The 24,250-nt window shown below is 42.0% G+C and overlaps 1 protein-coding gene across 1 annotated transcript; it reads right to left on the bottom strand.

Annotated features, from left to right (window-relative positions):
• Positions 1 to 2,524: 2,524 nt before the first annotated feature.
• Ssty1-ps5 (spermiogenesis specific transcript on the Y 1, pseudogene 5) lies at positions 2,525 to 9,499 on the bottom strand. Its single transcript, XM_087601428.1, has 2 exons — positions 9,407 to 9,499; positions 2,525 to 3,250 (listed from the first exon to the last, which is right to left on the bottom strand). Exons 1-2 carry the CDS (start codon positions 9,497 to 9,499, stop codon positions 2,525 to 2,527), a joined length of 819 nt encoding a protein of 272 aa, XP_087457554.1.
• Positions 9,500 to 24,250: the final 14,751 nt, after the last annotated feature.

Here is a 24,250-nt window from a genome sequence, read left to right as displayed (position 1 = left end):
AAACACGGTGACCAAAGAGCAAGTTATGGAGGAAAAGGTTTATTCAGCTTACACTTCTACATTGCTGCTCATCAGCAAAGGAAGTTGGGACAGGAACTCAAACAGGACAGGATCCTGGAGGCAGGAACTGAGTCAGAGGCTATGGAGGGGCACTGCTTACCATCTTGCTCCTCATGTCTTGCTGAGCTTGCTTTCTTATAGAACCCAGGACCACCAGCCTAGGAATGGTGCCACTCACAGTGGGCCGGCCCCTCCCCACCAATCACAAAGAAAATGCCCTTCAGCTGGATCTTATGGACGCATGTTCTTAACTGAGGCGCCCTCTTCTCTGACGACTCTAGCTTGTGTCATCTTGGCATAAAATCAGGGCGGTGGTTACAATGTGATTGTCCCATGGGAAGTGTGGCACAAGTAGGAGGTGTGGCCTTGTGGGAGTGGGTGTGGCATTGTTGGAGGAAGTATATCACTCTGGGGGTGATATGCTTCTTCTCCAACACCATGTCTGCCTAGACGCTTCCATGATTGCTGCCTTGATGAAAATAGACTGAACTTCTGAACCTGAAATCCTGCCCTAATTAAATGTTGTCCCTTGGGGTTGGGGATTTAGCTCAGTGGTAGAGCGCTTGACTAGGAAGCGCAAGGCACTGGGTTCGGTCCCCAGCTCTGAAAAAAAAGAACCCCCCCAAAAAATGTTGTCCCTTATAACTTGCCTTGGTCATGGTGTCTTTTCGCAGCAATGAAACCGTCAGACAACCAGCTAGTATAAAAATACCCAAATAGCAGAACTGATCAGTGATAGAAAGTATTTTCAAGTCCTGCAGTGAGAAACTTATTCTTGAGAGAAGAAACAGCAATGAATGAGTCCAAGATAAGGTTGTCTCCAAAGACACTCTTGGAGTGTAGATGTGGCTCAGAGAGACACCATGGAGTGCACAGGGGCTTCTCAGGAGGAGAGAGCTCCATGGTCAGGAACCGCAAAGCATTTTGATGTCACGGCAAATGGCATAGGGAAGAGCTCAGCACCTCTGCATTGGAGGCACCATCAAGAGTTTCTGAGGATGAGCTCACATGTGAGTAAAAGACGTGAACTTCCTCGGGTAGATACGGTAACAGGGCCCCGCAGGTGTGTAGGAAGCCATCCAGTCGAAGGAGAGCCAGGAAAGACAAGCCAGTGCAGAAGCTCTTTGTGGTCATCTAGGGGCATTGGGAAGAGACCTCAAAAATATTACAGGATGCAACAGAGTCTAACGTGCTCAGGGAAGCTAAACGCAGGATCAACGTAACACCTGACAGAAGCTCACGGCATCCTCATCTTCCCTTTTAAATTACTTTTGCTGATCATACAAAATAATGGGCTTTATGATTCTTTCAGGAATCGATAGATATAAACTTAGTTTGGCATTCACTACTCTTGAGTTATCCTCGTCAAAATGTCCTCCTGGGAAGCCTCCCCCTCACATCCACCTTCTGTAGTGATGGTTGGCTGTTCTTTAAGGAACCAAAGAGACCAATATGGATGTGGCCCAAGTTCAACTCATTCTAGTCCCTTTCTGTTCTTCCTGTGTCTCCTGCTTCACTTTTTGAGAACTCCATCTTGTCATTCCTTCGTCCCTCAGTGTCCTCTACTCCCTCATGTGTTCTTTAGTCTTTCTTCCACATCCCCATCAATTTAATCTTTCTTACCCTCATCCTGGTCTCTTCTCTGCATGTGAAGTTTGGATTTACTTGAAAAGATGACTTTAGGGGCCTGGAGAGATGACCAATGGATCAAGAGCTCGTCTGCTCTGAAAGAGGACCTGGATTTGGTTCTTTGAGCTCATGTCCAATGGCTTCCAACCACCTCTAATTCCAGCTCCAGGGGACCTGACTATTCTTGTCTCTGTGGTCTCCTGTGTTCATGCCCTGCCCCCACCCACATAATTAAAAATAATACATCTACAGATGAGAAACAGGTTTCATTAGGTTTCGTTAGTCAAACACTCCCCGACCTTCTCTGATTCTCAGTCTGCTTGGATCAGTTTATTGGGTTTCCCATTGAGTCCAAGACCACCTCCCTTTTACCTGCCCCTCTTTCCCCAACAGTCTGTCTCTCCCTCAAACTTCACCTCAGAGAGTCTATCTATTTCTGGCCCTTCTCTACGGCTTCCTAAACATTCATCTTTCTTCCCCTGTGCCATCCCTCCTCCTCTAAGCCTCATCTCCAGTTCTTTTCTCTCCCTAAAGACCAGACCAGCTCAGTCCTGTTTGTTTTAGTCTATGTCACATTAGACTCACTGTTCACAGCCTTGACTTTCCCAGCTTCCTCTCCATATTCCATCCACCACAGCCCGTCTCCTCCAACAAAGTGTTCACACACAACACGTCACATCGCACGTTTTAATTTTTAGAGCAAAAACAAATTCCACTGGAAAAGATACCGGGGTTGTCAAAGGCCCTTGTGTGTCTGAGACACAGAAACACAAATATTTTCCCCCCAATCCTATAAATTCCACATCTATGTCCCCCAAACTTTGTGAATCTCACCTTAACAGATCTTTTCCACCAGATTATAGACGTACATGTAGACGTCGCCATCAAACTTGATGAAGTACACGGAAGTCTTGGCTGGAAATTGGTAAATGACTTTGCCGATCTTTTTGGACCCGTCGCTTCTGGGGAACTGCACACATTGACCTGTTAAGATGTCGCTGTCAACATCTGACTTCACCTCTGCTGGAGGAGTCTCTGGAATGATACGGAGGTTACCTTCTGTGTAATCATCCAGGAGCTGGTAGATGTATAGGACTGGATCTTTCTGGAAGGTGGTGTAAAACCAGTCCTTCATGATCGGCACCTTGGCTGGGACCACCCTCATCCAGTTGTCCTTAGAGCCATGTTTGCCCTCAAATTTATGGTCCACAGTTCGGCCAACCATGACCCTTGCGAGATTGGCGTCTTTCACTTGAGGAAACACTACTTTGTGAGGCAAGACCTTAAGCTTTAAAATCCTCTCATCGCTGTGAAGTCCCAGTCCATAGACACAATCAATTCCATCATACTTGACCAGATAGAGAGAGGGATTTCTCGGCATTTGATCTAGAACGATGGCCTTCCATTGGGTGACGGGCTCATCACCTTCCTCCCATCCGTGAGACTTTCTGCAGCCCACAATGTCCCGAGGGCCTGGGGAGAAGGCCTCCTCCTCCTCCGATTCTGGAAGGATGGTGTGCTCATCCTCCTCAGAGACATCCTCTTCTTCTTGGCTGTAGACCTAGTGTGGTAGGCCATGGCATCCTGGTCCACTGTCTTGTGGCTATCGTTCTGTGTTCAGGCTTCATACTTGCCCGTGGCCTGGGTTTGAAGAGCTCGCCTGCTTAAACCAGACACAATGCTGGTGCCTCTGTCATGTGACTGCCTGCAAGAACAATGGGGGTGGGGTGGGGAGGGCGCTGGACCAAGGCTCTTCTCTAAGAGAACTTTGGAGCAGGTGAGGAAGGTAAACAGGTTTGAGCATCTGAATCTAATTCTGTCGTAATCATAATTTCATAGGAGGGCTGTGCAATGGTGGAGCACACCTTTAATTCCAGCACTCAAGAGGCAGAGGGAGGCAGCCTCTATGAGATCAAGGCCAGCCTGGTCTACAGAGTTAGTTCCAGGATAGCCAAAGCTACCCACAGAAAAACCCTGCCTCAAAAATCAAAATCTAAAATTCAAATGGAAATGAACAAATGGTTCTCTACAGCTCAGAATAACATATTCAGACACATTTCTTCAGCCCGTGGCACTTTGCCTCTCCTGAGGAACCTCTCCTTGAATGTCTAGGTCAGTGTGGGATTAAGTATCCCTGTCCCCACTTTAAGCAAGCAGAACAGAGAAAGGATAGCAAAGGAGCCAGAAGGGTGGCCACACCCCTCTTCTACCTTCTAACTATGCGCTATGTGGCAACATCCACAAGTGTCTGCCCAGAGACACAGCACACCAGTCCACTGGCTTTCTGTACTGTGCATCCTGACCCAGCCCCAGGTTTATTCCGCGACGCTGTTGCATCTTTGACCGCAACAAGAGTCTTTTGTGTAGGCAACAGGAGACATTTAGAAATAATATCTCCTGGGGTTGGGATTTAACTCAGTGGTAGAGCAGTTGCCTAGCACACAGAAAGCCCTGGGTTCGGTCCTCAGCTCCGAAAAAAAAAAAAAAAAAACAAAAAACAAAAAACAAAGGAACCAAAAATAAACCAAAGAAATATTATCTCCTAAAATGCACAGGCACAGAGAGGAGCTTTGTCATTTTAGTAGGATTATGAATTAGATATTGTTAGCAAAGGATAATAAACTCTTAGACTGACTAGCCTAGACCATCCGCCGAGCTCTCAAACGTGGAAGACATCAGAACATAAGGTTACTCGCTGTACGAAGGAAAACTTTTAGCTTTCTGGGCTACAAGGGTCCCAGTTATCTTCATAAACGTATTTACCGGGAGAAAATGTCCATGTCGTCCAGATTCTGTCTTCGGAAACCGGTCAGGCACCAAAAGGCTGCTGAACAATTGTGGGGTTCAGGAGCTGAACTGGCTTTCACAGCCCGCTGGGAAGATAGTGAACCCACCTTCAAGGAGTCTAGCACCCCCAAGTGGAAGAGAAGCGGAACCTCCGCCTTTCTCTCTGTGACATCATCCAGGCTCTGCTTACGTCATAGAAGCCCACTCAGCCCAGTTACTTCCCTAGTTACGCTTAGAAACTTCCAGCATCTAGGTTTTAGCTTCTCATGTAGCCTCGTGGAGACCCAAAGTAAAGTCCCCACCCAAATATTCTGATGAACCGAGTCACAGTCTGCCCATGTAGCTCTTTTCATGCATTTTTTTTCTGAAAAAGTCTTTGGTTTCTGAGTCACCAACATCCTTGGTGGTTATTTTCCCAGCTCCTATCTTTCCTTTGGTTATCTTTACGTCATTCTCTGTATCAGAAATATTGGTAGACTCTTTCTCCGAGGCAGCCCACTGGATAGCACCCCAAAATTAGCTTTATCAAAACCCACAATTAGAGGAGGGCCATTTTTATTCACACAAAGCTGGAATTTGACAGGATTAAATACCTTGTAATGAAGTCAATGGCAATCATGAATTATGGATTCTTTGCAAAGAGCGAGGAAAAATTAGCTTCTGGACCTGCTTCCAAATTCGGGATAAACTGATGACAAACCCGATATCGACCAGACATATTTTAAATGTCTTTAAAATTTACCAGCACTTCTGGTTACAAGGAATATATTAGATCAAATACAGCAAATCAGGATGAAATAGATGAGGTAATTTTATTTTTGAAATATGGGTAGACAGAATAGTGGATGCAGGTAAGTGTGGAATTTACCTGTAATTTCAGGGCACTTTAATTGTTTGTGTCACATAGTTCTTCAGATCTTCAAAAGGATTCTTTTCAGAACCCTCCCCCGTCCCCACCACACTATGACCCTCCCTTCCCTCTCCTCAGTAATTCCCTCCCACTTTACCATTATAATTTTTTAAAATGTACTTAGAGCTTAACAACTTATGGCAGCTTTTTAAAATCTGTCCACTTTTCTAAGTGCACCGTCTTACTCTCTGTCTGCTGTTATGACTCCTCTGCCATTATGTTAGTTTGGTCCACTATGTGGATGACCTCAAGGTGGGGTTAACTCAAAGGACATGATTTTTCCCCATTTTCTCCCCTTCATCTTCCTTCTCTAGGCACCTGCTGAGATTTACAGCCTTGGGGTTTTTTTTAAGCCTGGAAAGCAGACTCACACACACACACACACACACACACACACACACGCACAAACACACAGAAACACTTATAAATACAGAAACGCACACACACACACTCACACATACGCACATATACACAGAAACACTCATACATACACAAACAAACACACACACTCACACATATGCACTTGCACACAGAAATTCTCATACATACACAAACACACAAACACACACATCCATACACACAAACACACACACATGCACACACATACACACACAAACATACACATATACACACTCAAACACACAAATACAGAGTGAGACAGAGACAGAGACAGAGAAAAAGAGAGACACGGTGAGAGACAGAGAGCCCATGAGAAAACATGTAATAACATCTTTCTAAGAACAATAAAAAGAGACAACTTTCAAAAAAGGGAACTACATGTAGACAACAAGAAGAACAATCTCATCACAGCTGTCAACTTGCGAAGGAAAGAGTTTGTCTCACTCTATCTTCTAGGTTCCCGTCTGTTACTGAGCGACGTTGGGGCAGGAACTCAGGCAGGACTCTAGAGGCAGGAAAGGAATCAGAGACGACTTAGAAATGCTGGGTACTGGATTGCTATCCATGACCTACTCAGCTTTCTCTCCTTCTCCTATAACCCTGGGCCACCTTCATAGGCGATGACACTCCCCATAGTTCCTCATAGACATGTCCACAGACTCACAAACCTCTGGACAGTGCCGCTGAGGCAGGGGCATTATTGACATACTTGTGTTTCTTTCGTCTTGTGGCTCTCTTCTTTCTTTCTTGACTTAGAACTTTCTGTTTTGTAACTAGGTGGGGGAAGGGAGCCCACACAGGAAATGTACTACAGAGTCCAGCTTCACCTCTGCCTCTGGTCCTCTTGTTGGCCCTGTGGAAAGCATGAAGTTCCTCCTCTCTTTCTGTTCCCACTGCTAAACGTTATAACTGCTGGGTCATCAGCACTCTTTCTTGTCCGTGGAATAAGGACAGAAGTGACTGTGTTGTCTCCTCGGTAATGCAGACTGTCCGTCCTTCTCTTGAGCCTGCCCAGGTCACTGTGGCTTACAGTGACAGAAGAGACAGAATCTGCAAGCACAGGCTCCTGGGAATCAGTGAGGCCTCAGTCCTCCCTGCTGCCCCATGGAGTCTGTTCTAGTTTCCTTTCTGTGGCTGTAATAAAACGCTTGGATGGAAAGTAGTGTAGGGGAGGAAAATGTTTTAAATTCAACTTTCAGGTCATGGAGGGGAGTCAGAGTAGGAACCACAACAAGGTCTTGAGGCTGATGCCACCAAGGGACTCTGCTTGATGGCTTGCTCCAGCTCAACTAGCTTTATTATACATCTCAGAACGACCTGTCTAGGGAATGGTGCTGCCCACAGTGGGCTTGGCCCTCCTAAGTCAGTCAACAATCAAGGCAATTCCTCATAGGCCTGTCCACAGACCAACACAATAACACAATAAGACATTTGCTAACCCCCCCTCATGTGTGTGTCTGTCTGTCTGTCTTTCTCTCTCTTCAAGTGATGCTGAGTTGATCAGAGGTTATAGTTAACCAGTTTCTGCTAGCTGCAGCACGCATCTTGCTTTCTTGATTCTGTAGACTCATAAACGGTGCAGAGATGTGCCCCCACGGGGAATCATACCCGAGTCTCACCAGGAACTGATTTAGATGAGATTTTTGGTTCAGGAGTGAGTCTGCACTCTGAAGTACGTGGCTATGAAAATGACAAGCGTTTTGGATGCCAGAGGGTAAAATTGGATTGAGTTGCGTTCTCTTTAAAAAGATACGCTGACATCTGTGATGTCAATGGCATGGTGGGTTCCATGGGGAGGAGGAGGAGACAAATTACTCTTTAGAAAGAACTTTATGAGGAAAAGGTCAGCACCACAGACAGCCATCACAGCCATGATCAGGCCCTGAAGCAGCAGTGAAAAACCTCTGACCCTGATGGGGACCTTCCTTAGGAGAGATGGTCGCCAAAGGGAGCTGTTTTGTCCTCACTCTCTCGCTTCAGTGTCTCAGCATGGGCAGCAACAGCATTTGTTCTGGGAAAAGCGAGGTCTGACAGAGTCCATGAAGTGGCCCTCCTGGATCTTACACCCTCTGGAAGACCAGTCTTGCAGCTGGTCCTAGTTGGGCTCTGCTCCCTGCTGGGGACAGAGTCTACTGAGTGAGGCCAGAGATGTGGGATCTAATCCCCCATCAATTGTTTTAGACGTGTTTTCTTTTTCTCATGCATCGCTTTAGAACAGGCCTTTTTATCAAGGACCACTGGTCCGTGTAATTCATCAGCTAAGGAAAATGGTCAAATGGCTTTCTTTCAGACTAGCAGGATTTTAAAAGGCGGTTATTTAATTACAGGCTACTCGTGAGAGGGACAGATAAGCCTAATAGAGCATTTTATTTAGTGGGGTAATGACACCTGAGGGACAGCAGATGTGTGTGTGTGTGTGTGTGTGTGTGTGTGTCTGTGTGTGTGTCTGTGTGTGTGTCTCTGTGTGTGTGTGTGTGTGCGTGTGTGTCTGTGTGTGTGTGTCTCTGTATGTGTGTGTGTCTGTGTGTGTGTGTGTCTGTGTGTGTCTGTGTCTGTGTGTGTGTCTGTGTCTGTGTTTGTGTATGTGTGTATGTGTCTGTGTGTGTGTGTGTGTCTGTGTGTGTGTGTTTGTGTGTGTGTGTGTGTGTGTGTGTGGTGACAGCACTAACACTGTCAATTTCTCCCTGTCTACTCTTCAGGTTTGATGCTAACTTTGAACTTTTAATGTGACTTCAACCTCTTCCCCTACACCTTTGCCTCCTTCTCTTTCCCTCATCCTTCTCTCCTTTTCTCCATCCTCCAGGGAGGGACACCAGCTTTCAGTTCATAGGGTAAGAAAGCCCAAGTCTTGAAGATGCAGGCAGTCTTCTCTGTCCCTCACAGGCTGCAATCAGAACATGTCCACCTCTGAATTAGTTCTGCTGATAAAGGAGACACTCTGTTCTGGGTGTAAGCACAGAGCCATGTGGGGGTGGAACCGTTTCTGTGAGAATATCCCTTCAGACACTGAGGCACACACACAGCAGAAGGCAGGGCCTGAAGTTTTGATAGACCATATTCTGATGGGGACTGTGAAGATAGCTCAGTGAGCAAGAGCCTTTGATCTTCAAGCCGGAAATGTTCAAATTCTCTCTGCACCTTCATAAAGCTCCAGGCATGGATAATCGTGTCTGCAACATTTTAGGGTGGAGGCAGGTGGATTTCCAACAAGATCCTGGGCAGACACAGTAGTCAAAATGGTGGGCTGTGGTTCACTGAAAGACGGAGAGTAGTGAGGAAGAGAATGCACATTCTATTCAATTCTGCACGTATGTACACACGTATGTGCCATCGCACTTGGGAACAGGCACTCAACTCATACACACACATGACTCCCCCAACCACACCCCTGTCGAACCCTGAGTTCAGCCACTCTATAACCTATGTGACTGAGTATTCTAGCAACACGAAATTTTACATTCTCCTTGTCTTGTAAACCCCATTTTCTGTTCAGTTTACCAACACAAGAAGCTAAACTTATGATTTCCCAGGCTCGGGATGGTGTGTCATAGCTTTTGGTCTTTCTGGAACAGCATCAGTCTATCACCAGAGGGACTTCAACAGAGGGGCTTTCCAACTTACCCTCGGTGACATGGAGCCATTTGAGGGTTTTACCCGGTGACTGCCGTGCTCATTTTTACTTTTGAGAAGTAGATTGGACAGAATGTTCAACATCACTCGGTTACGGGATGAACAACACATCAGAGCCTGGGAACAGTGAACTGATTGTCACTGGGGTTTTGTGTATGTGGAGTATGTTAAGACAGTGGATCTGAGAGAGAGAGAGAGAGAGAGAGAGAGAGAGAGAGAGAGAGAGAGAGAGAGAGAGAGGGAATGAGCTTGATCTTACAATATCTGTTCAATGTATAATGTGATCAGAATACTACACCTCATACTTCAAATGTATACAGTCTCCATTTGTCATGCATACTCGATAAATCTCAAAAAGAAAGGTAAAGGGGAGTTGGGACAGAAAGTTCTGGAAGGGGCTAGGGAGAGAGTCTAGCAGTTAAGCACTCGCTCCCCAGAAACTTACATAGATGCCCCGTGGATGTGGAGACCAACCTATAAGTCCACTTTGGAAGGCAGAGGCAGGATGCCCAGAGCACGCTGATTGGAAAGGTGACCCACACCAAAAGGAGCTTTGCCTGTGAGTGAGAGTTGCTGCTACAGTGAACATGACAGACAAGACATTAAGGATATTTCCTGAATGTACCTTGGTCTTCCACATGTGTGTGCATGCACATGTGTTAACTGGGTGATTAATTATTTCTCTCTCTCTCTCTCTCTCTCTCTCTCTCTCTCTCTCTAACACTCACAGAGTCTCTCTTACACACACACACACACACACACACACACACACACTGAGCAAAAAAGTTAAGATCTGGAAGAGGGATGCCCAGTCTAGATGGATAAAATAAGAAATAACAAATTGTGTTGGAACTCACTGTGAAGGAAGAGGGGGACCAGAGGGAGAGTTGTGAGTGTGGCTGTCTGCTTGTGCCAAAGTGTAAGGACATATAAACCGAGTGCCACCTCCTCCAGGATCTCAAAGCCACAGCTCTAGCTGAGGTATAGTTAGTCAGTGATGTCGGCTGTGTGTGTGTGTGTGTGTGTGTGTGTGTGTGTGGTCACTTTTGGAGTGAATGCGACCACAAGCCCATGATCATCAGTTCGCGATCCCGAAACTGCTTTGTGCCCCATCTTAAGTCATCACAGCTCTCAGTGCCTGAGGTTAACTGACTTCCAGAAAGCATCTTAGTGGGGCTGACTAAGGTTTCATTACGTCACAAGGACATTTTCTACTGTAGATAAAATAAACACATATATTTTAGAATAGACAGAGACTTGAAAAATGGAAGTGGAAGAAATATCACTACCGAGTTTGCATTAAAAAACACATTTATTTAGAAATATCTAGGATAGTTGAAGTTTTCCATATAACCTACACATGATTTCCATATATTAGCATCTTACATAATCATATGAAAATAATTAGGAGAAAATAGCCTTTGGAAAAAATAGTACTTTTTTCCTTCCCAGCTCCCGCTCCCACAATGACAACTATGAAACTGATTATTTATTAACAAATTCCTAAGCCACAAACTTTGGCTCATTCCCGGACTAATTTATTTAACCCATTCAAACTATTCTGTGTCTTCTACATGGTTATTTTCAGCTCTTTCATCCCCTTCCTTAGCATCTTCCTCAACATCTCCTTTAGCATCTACCGCAGCGTCCCTCCCTGGGTCTCCTTTTATACACTATGTCCCAGAATCCTCTCTTCCTGCCAGTGTCCCCCCTTCTATTTCCTGCCTCAGCTCATAGGTCATAGACTTTTTTTTATTGACAGGTGACGCTTAGAAGAGATTCTCTCTACAAACCTCGGTGCATTAACATCAACTAAATGACTCATTTTAAGTTCTCGTTTTTACTTTTGTTCGTGGGTCTTTTTTGTGTTATGTCATGTGGCTGCAGAACCTGCAAAGGCCAGAAGAGGGAGGCAGATCTCCAGAGCCAGAGTCAGTTGTGAGGATGCTAAGGGTTCTGAGTAGCTGAGCCATCTCTCCAGACCCTAAATGACACAATTTTCTCACAGCAAGGGGAAAACTGGACACTACTACTCCTATGCCTTTCACACTGTAGATTCCAGTCCACACTGTATTTATAAACTAAGTGTCCTGTAAATGTATTAAAGTTTTTTTATTCCCACTTCGGGGGGTACCTATCCCTGTGTTTCCCCTAGACTTTGAAGGTTGTCAAGGTATGAATGGCCCGTTTTCCAGGCTCTTTCCTTATAATCCACGTGTCTGGTCTACTGAGAATCCCTACCCGATCCTGTAGGTCCTCGATCTCTGATGATTCCCTCACATGTGGATTCATGCTTTTGAAAACTGTTTTACAATATTTCTTGTGCAGCCGTAGGGAGGTTTGGCACCAACTGATTTCGTTCAGCCCGTGCTATTTCACAGATGAAGATCCGCTGAACTTTAAAATATTCATTTGAATAATTTAATTTTATATAGATAGTATTATGATCTGGTGTGGAATTTAAATATTTCGCCACCAAGGAACTGAATTTAGGACGTTGTGTAACCTTTTAAAAACAATTCTCTGGTTTCAAATTTTGGTGTGTGTGTGTGTGTGTGTGTGTGTGTGTGTGTGTGTGTTTGTGTGTGTGTGTGTGTGTGTGTGTTTGTGTGTGTGTGTGTGTGTTTGTGTGTGTGTGTGTGTGTGTGTGTTCATGTGTTTCACAGTGTCCAGGATCCCATCTACAAAATCTGCACAGATAAATCCTAGAATAGACGGGTGGAAACTCTGGAAGCTCCCCTCGCCCAACTGAGGAACTACTGGCAACTGATGTCTACAGGGCAGAGGGCCGGTTTTCTTCATGGATTTGGCCCCTGACGGCTGTCCATGCTCCCCTGGATGTTTGTACTCACCCACACATCTAGTCAGAATGAAATGGACTCTGCAGTTTCTATTAAAATGCAGATGGAATTAGGAGGGCGGACAAGGGAGGGATTTGAGGGGAGGGGATGGGGATGGATTTGCTCAAACACTTTATGTGTATGTACCAAGTTCTTAAGGAAAAAAAATTAAAACAAAGTAAATAAATAAATCTGCTCGTATGTGCACATGCTCATGGGTTTATGTCTGTGGGGGGTGCAGCAAGAGGATACCATGCAGTATCTTTCTCTATGTCTCTCCTCCATTTTTCTGCCTTCTGCTCCTCTTTGGTGTATCTGCTTCTTTTTGTTTTTGACCTTTTATATTAGTTGTCAAGCTGCTAATGTACGCTCTCTCCAGTTTCACTTTGGATACTCTCAGAGCTTTGAGTTTTCCTCTTAGCTATACAATCATTGTGTCCCATAAGTTTGAGTTTATGTGCCTTACTTTTCTTTAAACTCTAAAATATTTCTATTTTTTTCTTTAGTTCTTCCTCTACCAAGTTATCACTGAGTAAAATATTGTTAAATGTCCATGTGTATTTGGGCTTCCTGACATTTTTGTTGTTATTGAAGTCCAGCCTTAGGTCATGGTAGTGTGAGAAAATGCATGGGATTATTTCATTCTTTTCTATCTGTTGATGCCTCTTTTATGACCCACTGTATGATCAGTTTTGGAGAATGTGCCATGAGTTCCTGAGAATAAGGTATATTCTTTTGTTCACTAATAAATATTCTATAGATATTTCTTAAATCCATTTGGTTCAAAATCTGTTAATTTCTCTGTGTCTCAGGTTTCCCAATCCAAGATCTGGCCATTGCTGAGTGTGGCATTTTGAAGTCTCCCACGACTATTTCTGTAGCCTGAGCTTCAATACGGTTTCCTTTATAAATTTAGGTGCCCTTGGATGTAGCATATAGATATTCAGGATAGAGACTGACCCTGGTGCAATTTTTTTCTTTGATGAAAATTACGTGTCCTTCCTTATCTTTCTTTTGATAACTTTTGGGTGAATTAGATACTGGAATGTATGCTCCAGGATGTTTCTACAGACCATTTTCTTGGAAAATTGTTTTCCCACATTTTATTCTGAGATACTATCTGTCTTTGTCACTGAGCTGTTTTTCCTTTATGCAACAAAATTCTAGTTCTTCTTTATGTATGCAGTCTGTTAGTCTATGTCTTTTTTATTGGAGAATTGAGCATTGATGCTAAGAGATATTAAGGAATAATTATTGCGGTTTTCTGATATTATTTTTTGGTAGAGGTGGAATTATGTTTGTGTCTCTTTTCTTTTGGATTTGTTGCAAGAGGATTACTTTCTTGCTTTTTTTTTTTTTTTGGTTCTTTTTTTTTTTTTTTTTCGGAGCTGGGGACCAAACCCAGGGCCTTGCGCTTCCTAGGTAAGCGCTCTACCACTGAGCTAAATCCCCAGCCCCCTACTTTCTTGCTTTTTATAGGGTGTAATTTCCCTCCTTGTGTTGGAGTTTCCCATCTATTATCTTTTGTAGGGCAGGATTTGTGAAGATATACTGTGTAAATTTAGTTTATCATAAAATATCTTGGTTTCTCCAGCTGCTCTGATTGAAAGTTTTGCAGGGATAGTAGCCTGGGCTGGCATTTATTTTCTCTTAGTGTTTTATGAAATCCACTCTGGAGCTGACTTTCATAGTCTCTGGTGAGAAGTCTGGTGTAATACATATAGGTATGCCTATATATGTTACCTGACTTTTTCCCTTAATGCCTTTAATATTCTTTATTTGTTTTGTGCATTTGGTGTTTGACTATTATGTGAAGGGAGAAATTTGTTTTTGGTCCAAGCTATTTGGAGAAATGTATGATTCTTTTGTTATTATAGGCATTTCTCCCTTTAGGTTAGGGAAGTTTTCTCCTATAATTTTTGATGATATTTACTAGCCCTTTTATATGGGAATCTTCGCTCTCTTTTATACCCATTTTCCTTTGAGTTGATCTTCTCATTGTGTCCTGGATTTCCTGGTTGTTTTCCATTAGGAGCTTTTTGAGCTTTATATTTTCATTGATGGTTGTGTAAATGTTTTCTACAGTATCTGCTGCCCCTGAGATGTTTATCTTTTATCTCTTGTATTCTCTTTCTGATGCTTCTGTCTATGACTTCTGATTTCTTCCCCAGGTTTTCCACCTCCAGGGTTGTCTCTCTTTGTGGTTTCTTTATTGCTTCTATTTCCACTCATTGATCCTAAATTTTTAAATTCCTTCATCTGTTTGACTGTGTTTCCCTGTGATTCTTGAAGGAATTTTGTGTTTCCCCTTTAAGGGCTTCCACTTTTTCCCCGTGTTGTCCTGTATTTCTTGAAGAGTTTTATTTGTTCCCTACTCAATGTCCTCTATCATCATCATGAAAAATGATTTTGAATCTACATCTTGCTTTTTCAGTTTGTTGGGCTATCCAATACTTGCTTTCTTGGGATAAGGGAGCTCTGATGATGCCAAGTCGATTTGTTTTTTATTGCTTAGGTTTCTGTGCTTGACTCTTGTCATCAGGTTTTCTCTGGTGTTTCGTGGTCTTGCTTTCTTTGACGGTGGCATGACCATCCTGTAAAACTCTTTGTCACTGTTCCTATAGACTTCTTTTCTCCCACCAAGATGTGGGTACAGAGATATCTGGGACCAGATCAGCAATGGGTGCAGGAAGAAACAGGAAGTGTCCTGTCCCAGAATGCTCTTGTTTTCTGTGTCCTGAGGCCTCCAGCCTTGTTGCTTGGAGCAGAAGGGCTGGTCTCACCTGTGTTCTCAGTTGTGTTACTTTTCCTGGCCACTGGCTTCCATCTCTAGACACAGGTAGATACTGGAAGGATCCCCTCCCTTACTCTTCCTAGGTTCATGCATCTATAGGGGTCTAAGCAGCTTCCTCTCAGAACAGCAATGTGAGCAGAGGTAAGGGTTGCCCCTAAGTACTCAGAATTGTCCATGATTCTGGGAGTCCAGCTTTCTCCCCCACCGAATTTGGGTACAGTGTGCTATTGTCCTATGTCATCTCTGGGTGCAGCCAGAAACAGGAAGCTTGTATCTTCTTGATAGTATCATCCTAATAAATGGAAATATCAAGACAGGCATTACCTGTATATGAAATATATATTGACGTGGTTGTCATGGGGAGGTGGATACAAATAGATACAATATACACTTAAATAAGTGTGGTGTATTAAGACACATCCTGACTGGAATCTGTGGAGAAGAATTACAGAGTCTGTATTATACAAAATGGATAATGAAATTGAGTGGAAAAATTCTTCTAATAAACATAATATAATTTTATATTGAATACTCTTCATCATTTATTTTTATAAGACTTGTTCACTAGGCATCTAGTATTTCATCGATTATGATACATTAAGGATGCAAATAAAAAAAATAACCTCATCTTTCATAAATAGGCATTCTATATTTTTCTTTGCATCTTAACCAGAACCATGGATAATACTGAGAAATTAGGGGAAACCATTACCTCTGCTCCCTTAATATTAAGGGAGGGAAAAAATTAGAGTTTCTCAAGCATGTGCTCACAGGTACTTACTTATATAATGGGTCCACGGTCTTTATTTTCAGTGAGCTGTGTGTTTGTTGGGGGTAATCTGAGTTTGAACTTTGGGATTTATTTCTGTGTTTTATAACTTATTTTACTATATCATTTATATTTTGTAAAGATTTATATTTTATTAAGTGAGGTTACTTAATATATTTTTTCATCATTTCTGCTGAGATTAAATCTCTCCAAATTAAATAAACTTAAGGAACCAATTTTGATATATTACTAATATACAAGAGTACTGCAGACGATGAGGATATTTGATTATAGGGGAGCACTAACTATGCTTCCTTTGGTATATAATATGAAGATGAAACCAAACACATGTTAAATAATTCAAATAAGGTATTAGCTATAATGGTGAATTTTGTAATTGGATGGATTCAGAGAAATCAGTATGCCAAAACATTGAGCATAAAATGATGTAGAGACATACTCATCAACATAAGGAAGCTATATAATATTATCAGCAGAGGTTGTGCTTCTTGGCTAAGCAGGGTTTTTTAAAACACATATAAAAATGTAATGAGTAGTGCATAAAATAGAAGAAAGGGTAGCATTAAAACACTGTGTCTATAATGTATAAAATAATTCCCACATAATCACTTTCCACTAAAATAATCCAGTTACTAATTCTGAAGTCATAGAAATGTTCTCAGATAGTATTAGGAAATATTAAATTTGGGGATTGCATAAAGGTTCCCTGGCTAAGGGTGGTTGTTTGCCAAACTGAACTTGAACTGCTGAGAAAAATCCCTGTGACCCACATGGCAGAAGCTAATAAGTCATTTCTGAAAATTGTCCTCTCAACTAAATAAAATACCGTAGCATTTGAGCACACAACTAATGAATAAACAAATGTAAGGGGAGAAGAAAAGTAAATGAGTAAATACTATCACTGTGGGGAAAGGAGAAGGGAGATGTGGGAGCAGTCACAGAGAGCATGGCAAATCTCGTTATTTCAGCTGCATCAATACATGAGACCTTTTGCAGAAATATGTTCACAATATACATTTTTCTTATGCTTGTTATTCTCTATAAATTGTTTATTTTAATCATTCCAGAAAAACTAAAAAATGAAAAGGTAAGGAAATCATGTTATTCTAGAAGTTATGAAATCTGCAAATTTCATAAATACCAAAAACTAGAATCTATACTCTTAGACATTGAAAACTAATAACTCTATAGAACAGCTCATACACGTGAAACCGTGATGAGCAATACCCAGGCTCCATGCAGGTGGAAGACTCATGAGTCTACAGAAGACTAAAAGGAGGAATATTCAAAATAAGAAGAGAAAAGTTTGCAGGCATAACAATGAAGAATTGTAGAATGAGAACAATAAAATCCTCAACCAAACAAATTTCAGGCATGATAAATAGTAAGAAATCTGAATCCAGGTGACCAAACTGAACCCAGCGATAGTAGAAACATAGTTCGTAGAAGCATCCAGAAAAGAAACAGAAATTTCCCACGAAGGAGGGATAGCAATTGACATAAATGACAGAATAGTCTTCAAAAACATCCTCCAAAAATGAAAGAATGTAGCTATCTAATGAAAACTCCATGAATTATGGAAACTATCTTTCAGGAATGTGTTTAAGGAACATGTATGGCTTCACATTGCAGAAGGATGTTGACACTATTGTAATCCACACTCAGTCTTAGCCACAGCTCAGCAACAGCTCCTTATGTCACCTGAAAAAGGAATGATAAATTGTGTGAAAGAACCTGTGAAGGTCTGACCCAAAGGTTCTAAGTTTGTATCTGCTAATATTCCAGGGAGGTAATCTGTAAATCCCAGGAACACTATAATGATATAAAAGAAAGCCATTTAAAATGAAAATATACAACATATAAGGCCAGATATATCAAATGTTCCTATGATTTTTCTGGTTGAGAAAGTCATAGATAAAGGTTAGAGTTTGGGAGATTTACATTTGAACACAAAACGAATTCTAAAAATTAATCACAATTTTGTTATTTGAAAATCATTCAATAGAGAAGTAACTGAAATTTGATTGAAAAAATTCAGTTGTGAAGAGCAAAGCCATAACCTACTGTGTGCCAGGCAGGCCCTGATCTATATTTCAAGCTCTTAGGATTTTGAGAAAAGTTCTCATGTGTTTCATGTTAGCCTTGTACTAACTACTCTGAAGCTCTCACACGTGAAGCTCTGGCCTCCTACTTGTCAGCCCTTCCAGATTTTATGGTATAATTAAAGGCATGAGTCATTACTAGTAAATGAAAGCAAAGCAAATAAAACAAAACAAAACCACCTTTGAAAGTATATGTTTTTTGCAGTGTGTGTGCCTTCATGTATGAATGTATTTGCATCTCTATGTTTATTTGCATATATGTCTGCACATGTATATGTCACACTTCACAGGTGGGTAACTAGAATCCAAATTTCCAGCCTCGACTCATGGACCCAATGATGTCATGAAACTTGCACAGCAGTTACTCTTATCTTCAATCCATTTTGAACTCCCTTCCACCATTACTTTTTTTTTTTTTTTTTGTTCTTTTTTTTCGGAGCTGGGGAGCGAACCCAGGGCCTTGAGCTTCCTAGGTAAGTGCTCTACCACTGAGCTAAATCCCCAGCCCCCATCATTTCTTTTAAAAGCAAATTAATTTACCACTAAAGGAATGATGTGAAGTTTAAATGTATCAGTATATTTTTCCAGGATATCTACATAGTTTATATTAAAAAAAGATAATAATTTGAGACACTAATTTCACTTTTTTTCATATCCCTACATGAAAAAATCTAGCAATGGTGTCTATAAATCTGACCTACACGTGAGAAAGGATGATGATGCATCTTTGTTCAGAGGAGATACTCAAGCTTAGTTTGCCTTTCACAGTAGGGTAAGTTCTTGTCCCAACTTTATATTTATAATAGACTTAATTTCTAATCAACATACAGACACCAAAGTTTTACCTATATGCTATTTTATTCCTCATGAAAATGTAGAATATTCAGGGTTATGTATCAGAAGGTAAGTTATTTTATTTCCTTGGAGTTAAAGAATAATACATTCTTTTTCTGATTCCACATAATCAGAGATTAAAAATTGGCATAAATTATTGAGAAATAAATAAAAATGAATATTTGATACAAAAATAGTGGTGATCATTTCAGGACATATCAGAGCTAAGTTGCATTGTTAGATAGTTATGTCCCTTTTTCAATATGTTTTTATTTCCTTAGGAGTTATGGGGCTGTTTAACTGGTTTATCTGTTCCTGATTTAACTTCAGTGCCTGGTATATGTCTAGGAAATGTCCATTTTTAACCTGTAAGTGCATGAACACACACACACACACACACACACACACACACACAGAGGTCAAAATACAACTTGTGAGGGTCAGCTCTCTCCTTCCACCATGTGGTCCTGGGTATCAAACTTAGGTTGCCAGGCATGGGACAAGCCTGGGTCAAGCATATTCAAACCATGATGATGCCTTTATCACTATAGGCTAGTTTTTGCTTCCTGGAATATACACATGGATTCAGGATACAAGCTCTTGTCCATACTCTCTTCTTTCAAGATTTCAAGTTCAGTCCTTGCTTATGCCTGGCTGTATGATGGCTATGAGCTTTCTTTTGGCTCCTTCCAGGCAGAGTCATAGAGCAGGATCAATAACAGTTAATCAGTATTTTCCACACATTACTGTACTAACATGGGTCCCCAGGGCAAGGTCCATCAAGGCAGGGATTTTCTTTTGCAAATAAAGTTCCAAGATGGTTTTATAGCTACATCGTTTGGATGTAGTGATGAGAGTGGATTAGTAACAGCGTGAAACCAGAGGCCATACACTTCCTGACCCTCAGTAAGGACAGTTTCAATTGTGTGTGCACACACACACACGCACGCGCGCACACACACACACACACACACACACACACACATGCACGCGCATGCATATAGTTTACAGATTCCCTTGGAGGCCAGAAGAGGACCTCAGGTTCCAGGAGCTGATTTACAGGCAGCTGTGAGCTGCTTAAATGGATCCTAAGAACAGAATTTGGGTTCCCTGCAAGTTTGGAACATGCTCTTAACTGATGGGCTCTCTCTTCAGGCCCATGTGTTTTACAGTCTCGACTGAGATATCTTTAGGAAAACGTGCACTATCTCTGCAGGCAGCCTTGGCTGGGTCGGTTGTGTTGATGTTTCTGATGCTCAGCCATCAGGAGACAAAGGCTAGACCCCAGAAGATAGCTTCTCTCCATTTTAGCGTCAACCTTAACTCTCCAGGTCCTCTATCCTGTCTTGTTCGAACCACAGGCACAATGCTGCTTCCTCCAGGACTCTGGAGGTGTGTTCTCGTCGGCTGAGCAAGGACGTGAGGCTAAGAATAAAGGTCACCATGACTCAGTGCCTTTTGCTGTACTATTTATGAAACGTTTTGGCTGGAATTAGGGCCGGGACTGGTTCAGGTGTGTAAATTAGAGACAGCCTCAAAGTCTCTTGAGTTGAGCCTCTTTTATAACCGTAGAGTCTCTCTGGGGAGCACATCGCCAATCAGACCACCTTTACCCCTGAAAGGATGGCTGAACACAGGCTTTGGGGCCGAGATACTTCTGCAAGCTGTGAGACTGTGGAGTCAAACTGCTGTCCGTTCCTCAGCTTCCCAGCTTCTGTCACATGCAGCTCTTCAGCTTGACATCACAAACTGGAAGGGAAGAGAGCTGGGAGCTCATTACCATGGGTGTCTTGGAAAGTTTGGGGGTGAGTTCTGCATTAATTAAGCCTCATTTGAATAATGAGCATATGCTATTTATTTTCTTGGAGAGCTGCTCTGAGGGAAGCAGGGAGGCTTCTCCTATAGGAAGCCTGGTGGCCCATGGGCCCGCCGCCCATCACTTGGGGGAGGGAGGGGGAGGCAAGGGTGCTATTTTAAACTCTCTGTTATTGAAGGAAGCACCCATAACTGGAACATTTTTGGGTGGTTTGTCAGCTGTTTCTGTGAGAAAAGGCCTGAGGTCAGTCATGTTTTCTCCAGTCCTTTCAATGCTGCTGTCTGCCGTGCATAGGAGATGGTCTAAAATATGCCCATCTCATCTCCCCAAAAAGGGTCTGAGGGGTCTAGAATCGAGAGGTCTGCACGTGTTCTGAAGCGGAGGGAGAAAAAGGTACAAACGGCTTCGGATCAGGTACTACTTTGATGTAAGAGAGTTATATAAATTTTTGATACTTAAAGATGAGAAACACAATGAATATCTTTCGGTCCTTATGGAATGATATTTTGAATGGTCTGACGGTTGTGAATTTTGAGGAAAAAGACACTTTATCTTTGACCGGTATTGCAATATTCATTCTTCTGATTTACTATATCTTCTCAAAAGACAGGGCCCTAAATAGCAAATTTCTAGCCTTAGGAAAGAAATTACAAGTAATGCTAGAACAGAAATTTCTCAGATATATAGATGACTCTGAACAACAGTGAGATAAGCTTAAGTTTTGGCAACAGGAGCTAGAAGAGACACTAGAAAAAAGAATTCGACAACTCAAAGATCAAATTGAAGAGCAGGAAAATAGAGATAGAATCTGGAAAAAAGTCTAGAGGATAACTTACTAAAACTAGCAAATCAAAATAAGGCAGAGGCTGCAATATCAGAATTACAACATAAAGAGAAGCTAAAATTATGGAAGCAGGGCTTAGAACAGAATATATAGGTAATTATGGAACGACATGAAAAACAGAAAGAGAAAATTAAATCTTGGCAAAGTAGCCTAGAAGAACCACTAGAACTGAAGACACAGGAAATTATACATCAGAATAAGAGACAGAAAGATGAAAATAAAAGTGGTAGACAGGAACTAGAAAGGATGTTAGAACAGAACATACAACAGCTCACAAGTCATACTGAACAGCAGAGAGAAAGTAATGAGGTTTGGAAGCAAGACGTGGATAATAACTTTTTAAAATTAATCAATCAAAAGATAATGGATAACAAATTATTAGAAGTACAATATAAAGAAAAATTCAAAGTGTGCAAGCAAAGCCTTGAACAGAGAATTCAGGAACTCAAGGAACAGGGGGGAAGACAGAAGGAGAAATGTGAAGCATGGGTACAGACTTTAAGAGAGGAATTTAAAATTACAACTAAAGAAAAAACTCAGGTAGGGACAGAAGATAAAATTAGGGAAAGCCAACCTAAGTTTATTAGGAAACAAACTTTAGTCTATCCAGTTATTGTAGAACAAAAGCCTCCAAAAGATGATCATCCACAGGGTTATGAAGAATTTGAATGGCAACCCATGGATGTGTTAGAATTAAGGAAATTTAAGGAAAGCGTAACTAATTTTGGAATGCATTCACCATTTGTAAAACAAATCTTGATTTCTTGGGCTATTAAAAATAGAGTAATCCCCCAAGACTGGAAAGATATGGTAAGAGCAATTCTAGAGCCTGGTGAAAATTTACAATGGATTTCGTGGTGGAGAGAAGAAGTGAGGGAGATAGCACGACAAAATAGAGCTAGGGGCAGAGAGATTTCCACAGATCAACTGCTTGGTGAAGGCCGCTTTGCTGAAGTAGAGGTGCAGGCTGTATATGATGAAGAAACTCTGGCATGGTGTCGATTGTCAGCCTTAAAGGACTGGGACAAAGTCGCAGAATCAGGGAAAAGACTTGAAACATTCACTCAAGTCATACAAGGTCCTAAAGAAACCTCCCCTGACTTTTTACAAATGCTTGCCTCAGCTGTGGAAAGGAGTGTATCAGATTCAGCGGCAAGAAAGGCGATAATTGAGTCTTTAGCCTTTGAAAATGCAAATACCGAATGCAGGGAAGTAATCAGACCAATGTTTTAATTGTGCTGAGCAGGGTCATCTCTGATATTACTGCAAAAAAAAATACCAAAAGGGGGACTATGCCTCCTGGAATGTGTCAAAAATGTGGCAGATGTGGACATTCGACTAAGGAATGTAGAGCAATAACAGACAGATGGGGCCGCATCCTGCCAAAAAACTCCCAGGGGGACCTCTTGCAGGCCCCAATGCCAGGCAGGAAGAGTTCTCTTCCTCAGAACAATTAAATGGCATGACTTCAAAAATAGATGTTCTGGGACCAGAGGAGGCTGAGGGAAGTCCTATGGACAATCCCAAAATCCTCAAAGTGAGCGAAAAACGAATATTTTGGCAAACGTCTAAAGAGGACCAAAGGTCAAAATGAACAATACTGGTAAACAATATTGAAATTGAAGGAATGGTTGACACTGCAGCAGATGTAACCATCATCTCTCCAAAATCTTGGCCCACTAGTTGGCCACTTCAAGGAGTGGATATGCAGCTTCAAGGTGTTGGCACTTTATCCCAAATAAAACAAAGCATCAGGTGGCTTAAATGTATAGGACCAGAAGGTCAGGTAGGAAAATTAAGGCCATACGTGGCTGATATAGCCTTTAAATTATGGGGAAGAGACCTACTACAGCAGTGGAAACCCTCAGTTTCAGGGTCTGGCCCTGAAATTCATTCAGGCTCCTAATACAAACTTTAAATCAGTCAGGGAATGTTATCAAGGATAGTTAGAGACGGTCCAAGCTGTCCATAAGCAAGATACAACAGAGGCTGACAATTTAGTGCTACCCCAAGGAGCCACTGCTGTTCAGACAACAACAGCCTTGCCACTAAGGTGGCTGACTGACCAACCCATCTGGATTGATCAGTGGTCTGTGAAAAAGAAAAACTACAGGCATTAGAACAGCTAGTCCAGGAGCAGCTGGAGGCTCAGCATATAGAGGAGTCCACCAGCCCTTGGAGTTCTCCAGGATTTGTCATTAAAAAAAGGTCTGGAAAATGGAGGGTGTTGACAGATCTCAGAGCAACTAATAAGATTATTCAGCTGATGGGTTCCCTGCAGCCTGGGATCCCGCTGCCTTCTTTGTTGCCTAAGGAATGGCCTATTATAGTGATTGACTTAAAATATTGTTTTTTCACTATTCCTCTACATGAAGGCGATAAGGAAAGGTTTGCCTTTTCAGTGCCTTCCCTCAATAGAGGTCGGCCCATAAAAAGATATCAATGGAAAGTCCTGCCACAGGGAATGTTGAATAGCCCTACCTTGTGTCAATATTTTGTACAGCAGTCATTGGAGATGATTCGCAAACAATTTCCCCAATCTATTATTTATCATTACATGGATGACATTTTATTGTCTGATTCAGATATAAATATCCTGGAAAGAATGTGTGATGAAGTGAAAAAAACCTTACCTTGCTGGGGATTATGAATCACTCCTGAGAAAATGCAAAGAGGGGATTCTATTAATTATCTAGGGTATAAAATAAGTCGACAAAGGATTAGGCCACAAAAGGTGCAATTCAAAAGAAAGCAATTAAGGACACTTAATGATACTTCCGAAACTACTGGGAGATATTAACTGGTTGAGGCCTGT

Source organism: Rattus norvegicus, chromosome Y, assembly GCF_021556685.1.
Source record: "Rattus norvegicus strain SHRSP/BbbUtx chromosome Y, alternate assembly SHRSP_T2T, whole genome shotgun sequence".
In the NCBI taxonomy this organism is placed as follows: Eukaryota; Metazoa; Chordata; class Mammalia; order Rodentia; family Muridae; genus Rattus; species Rattus norvegicus.
The sequence above is the reverse complement of the archived record's forward strand: the minus strand, read 5'-3'. Positions and strand labels throughout refer to the sequence as shown.

What these genes read in the sequence shown, in the direction of transcription:
- Ssty1-ps5 (XM_087601428.1), bottom strand. Translation starts at nt 9,499, where the DNA reads ATGTTGAACATTCTGTCCAATCTACTTCTCAAAAGTAAAAATGAGCAC. An exon ending in ATGGCTCCATGTCACCGAGG is followed by an intron (nt 3,251 to 9,406) that starts GTAAGTTGGAAA and finishes CTACCACACTAG; the next exon opens with GTCTACAGCCAAGAAGAAGA.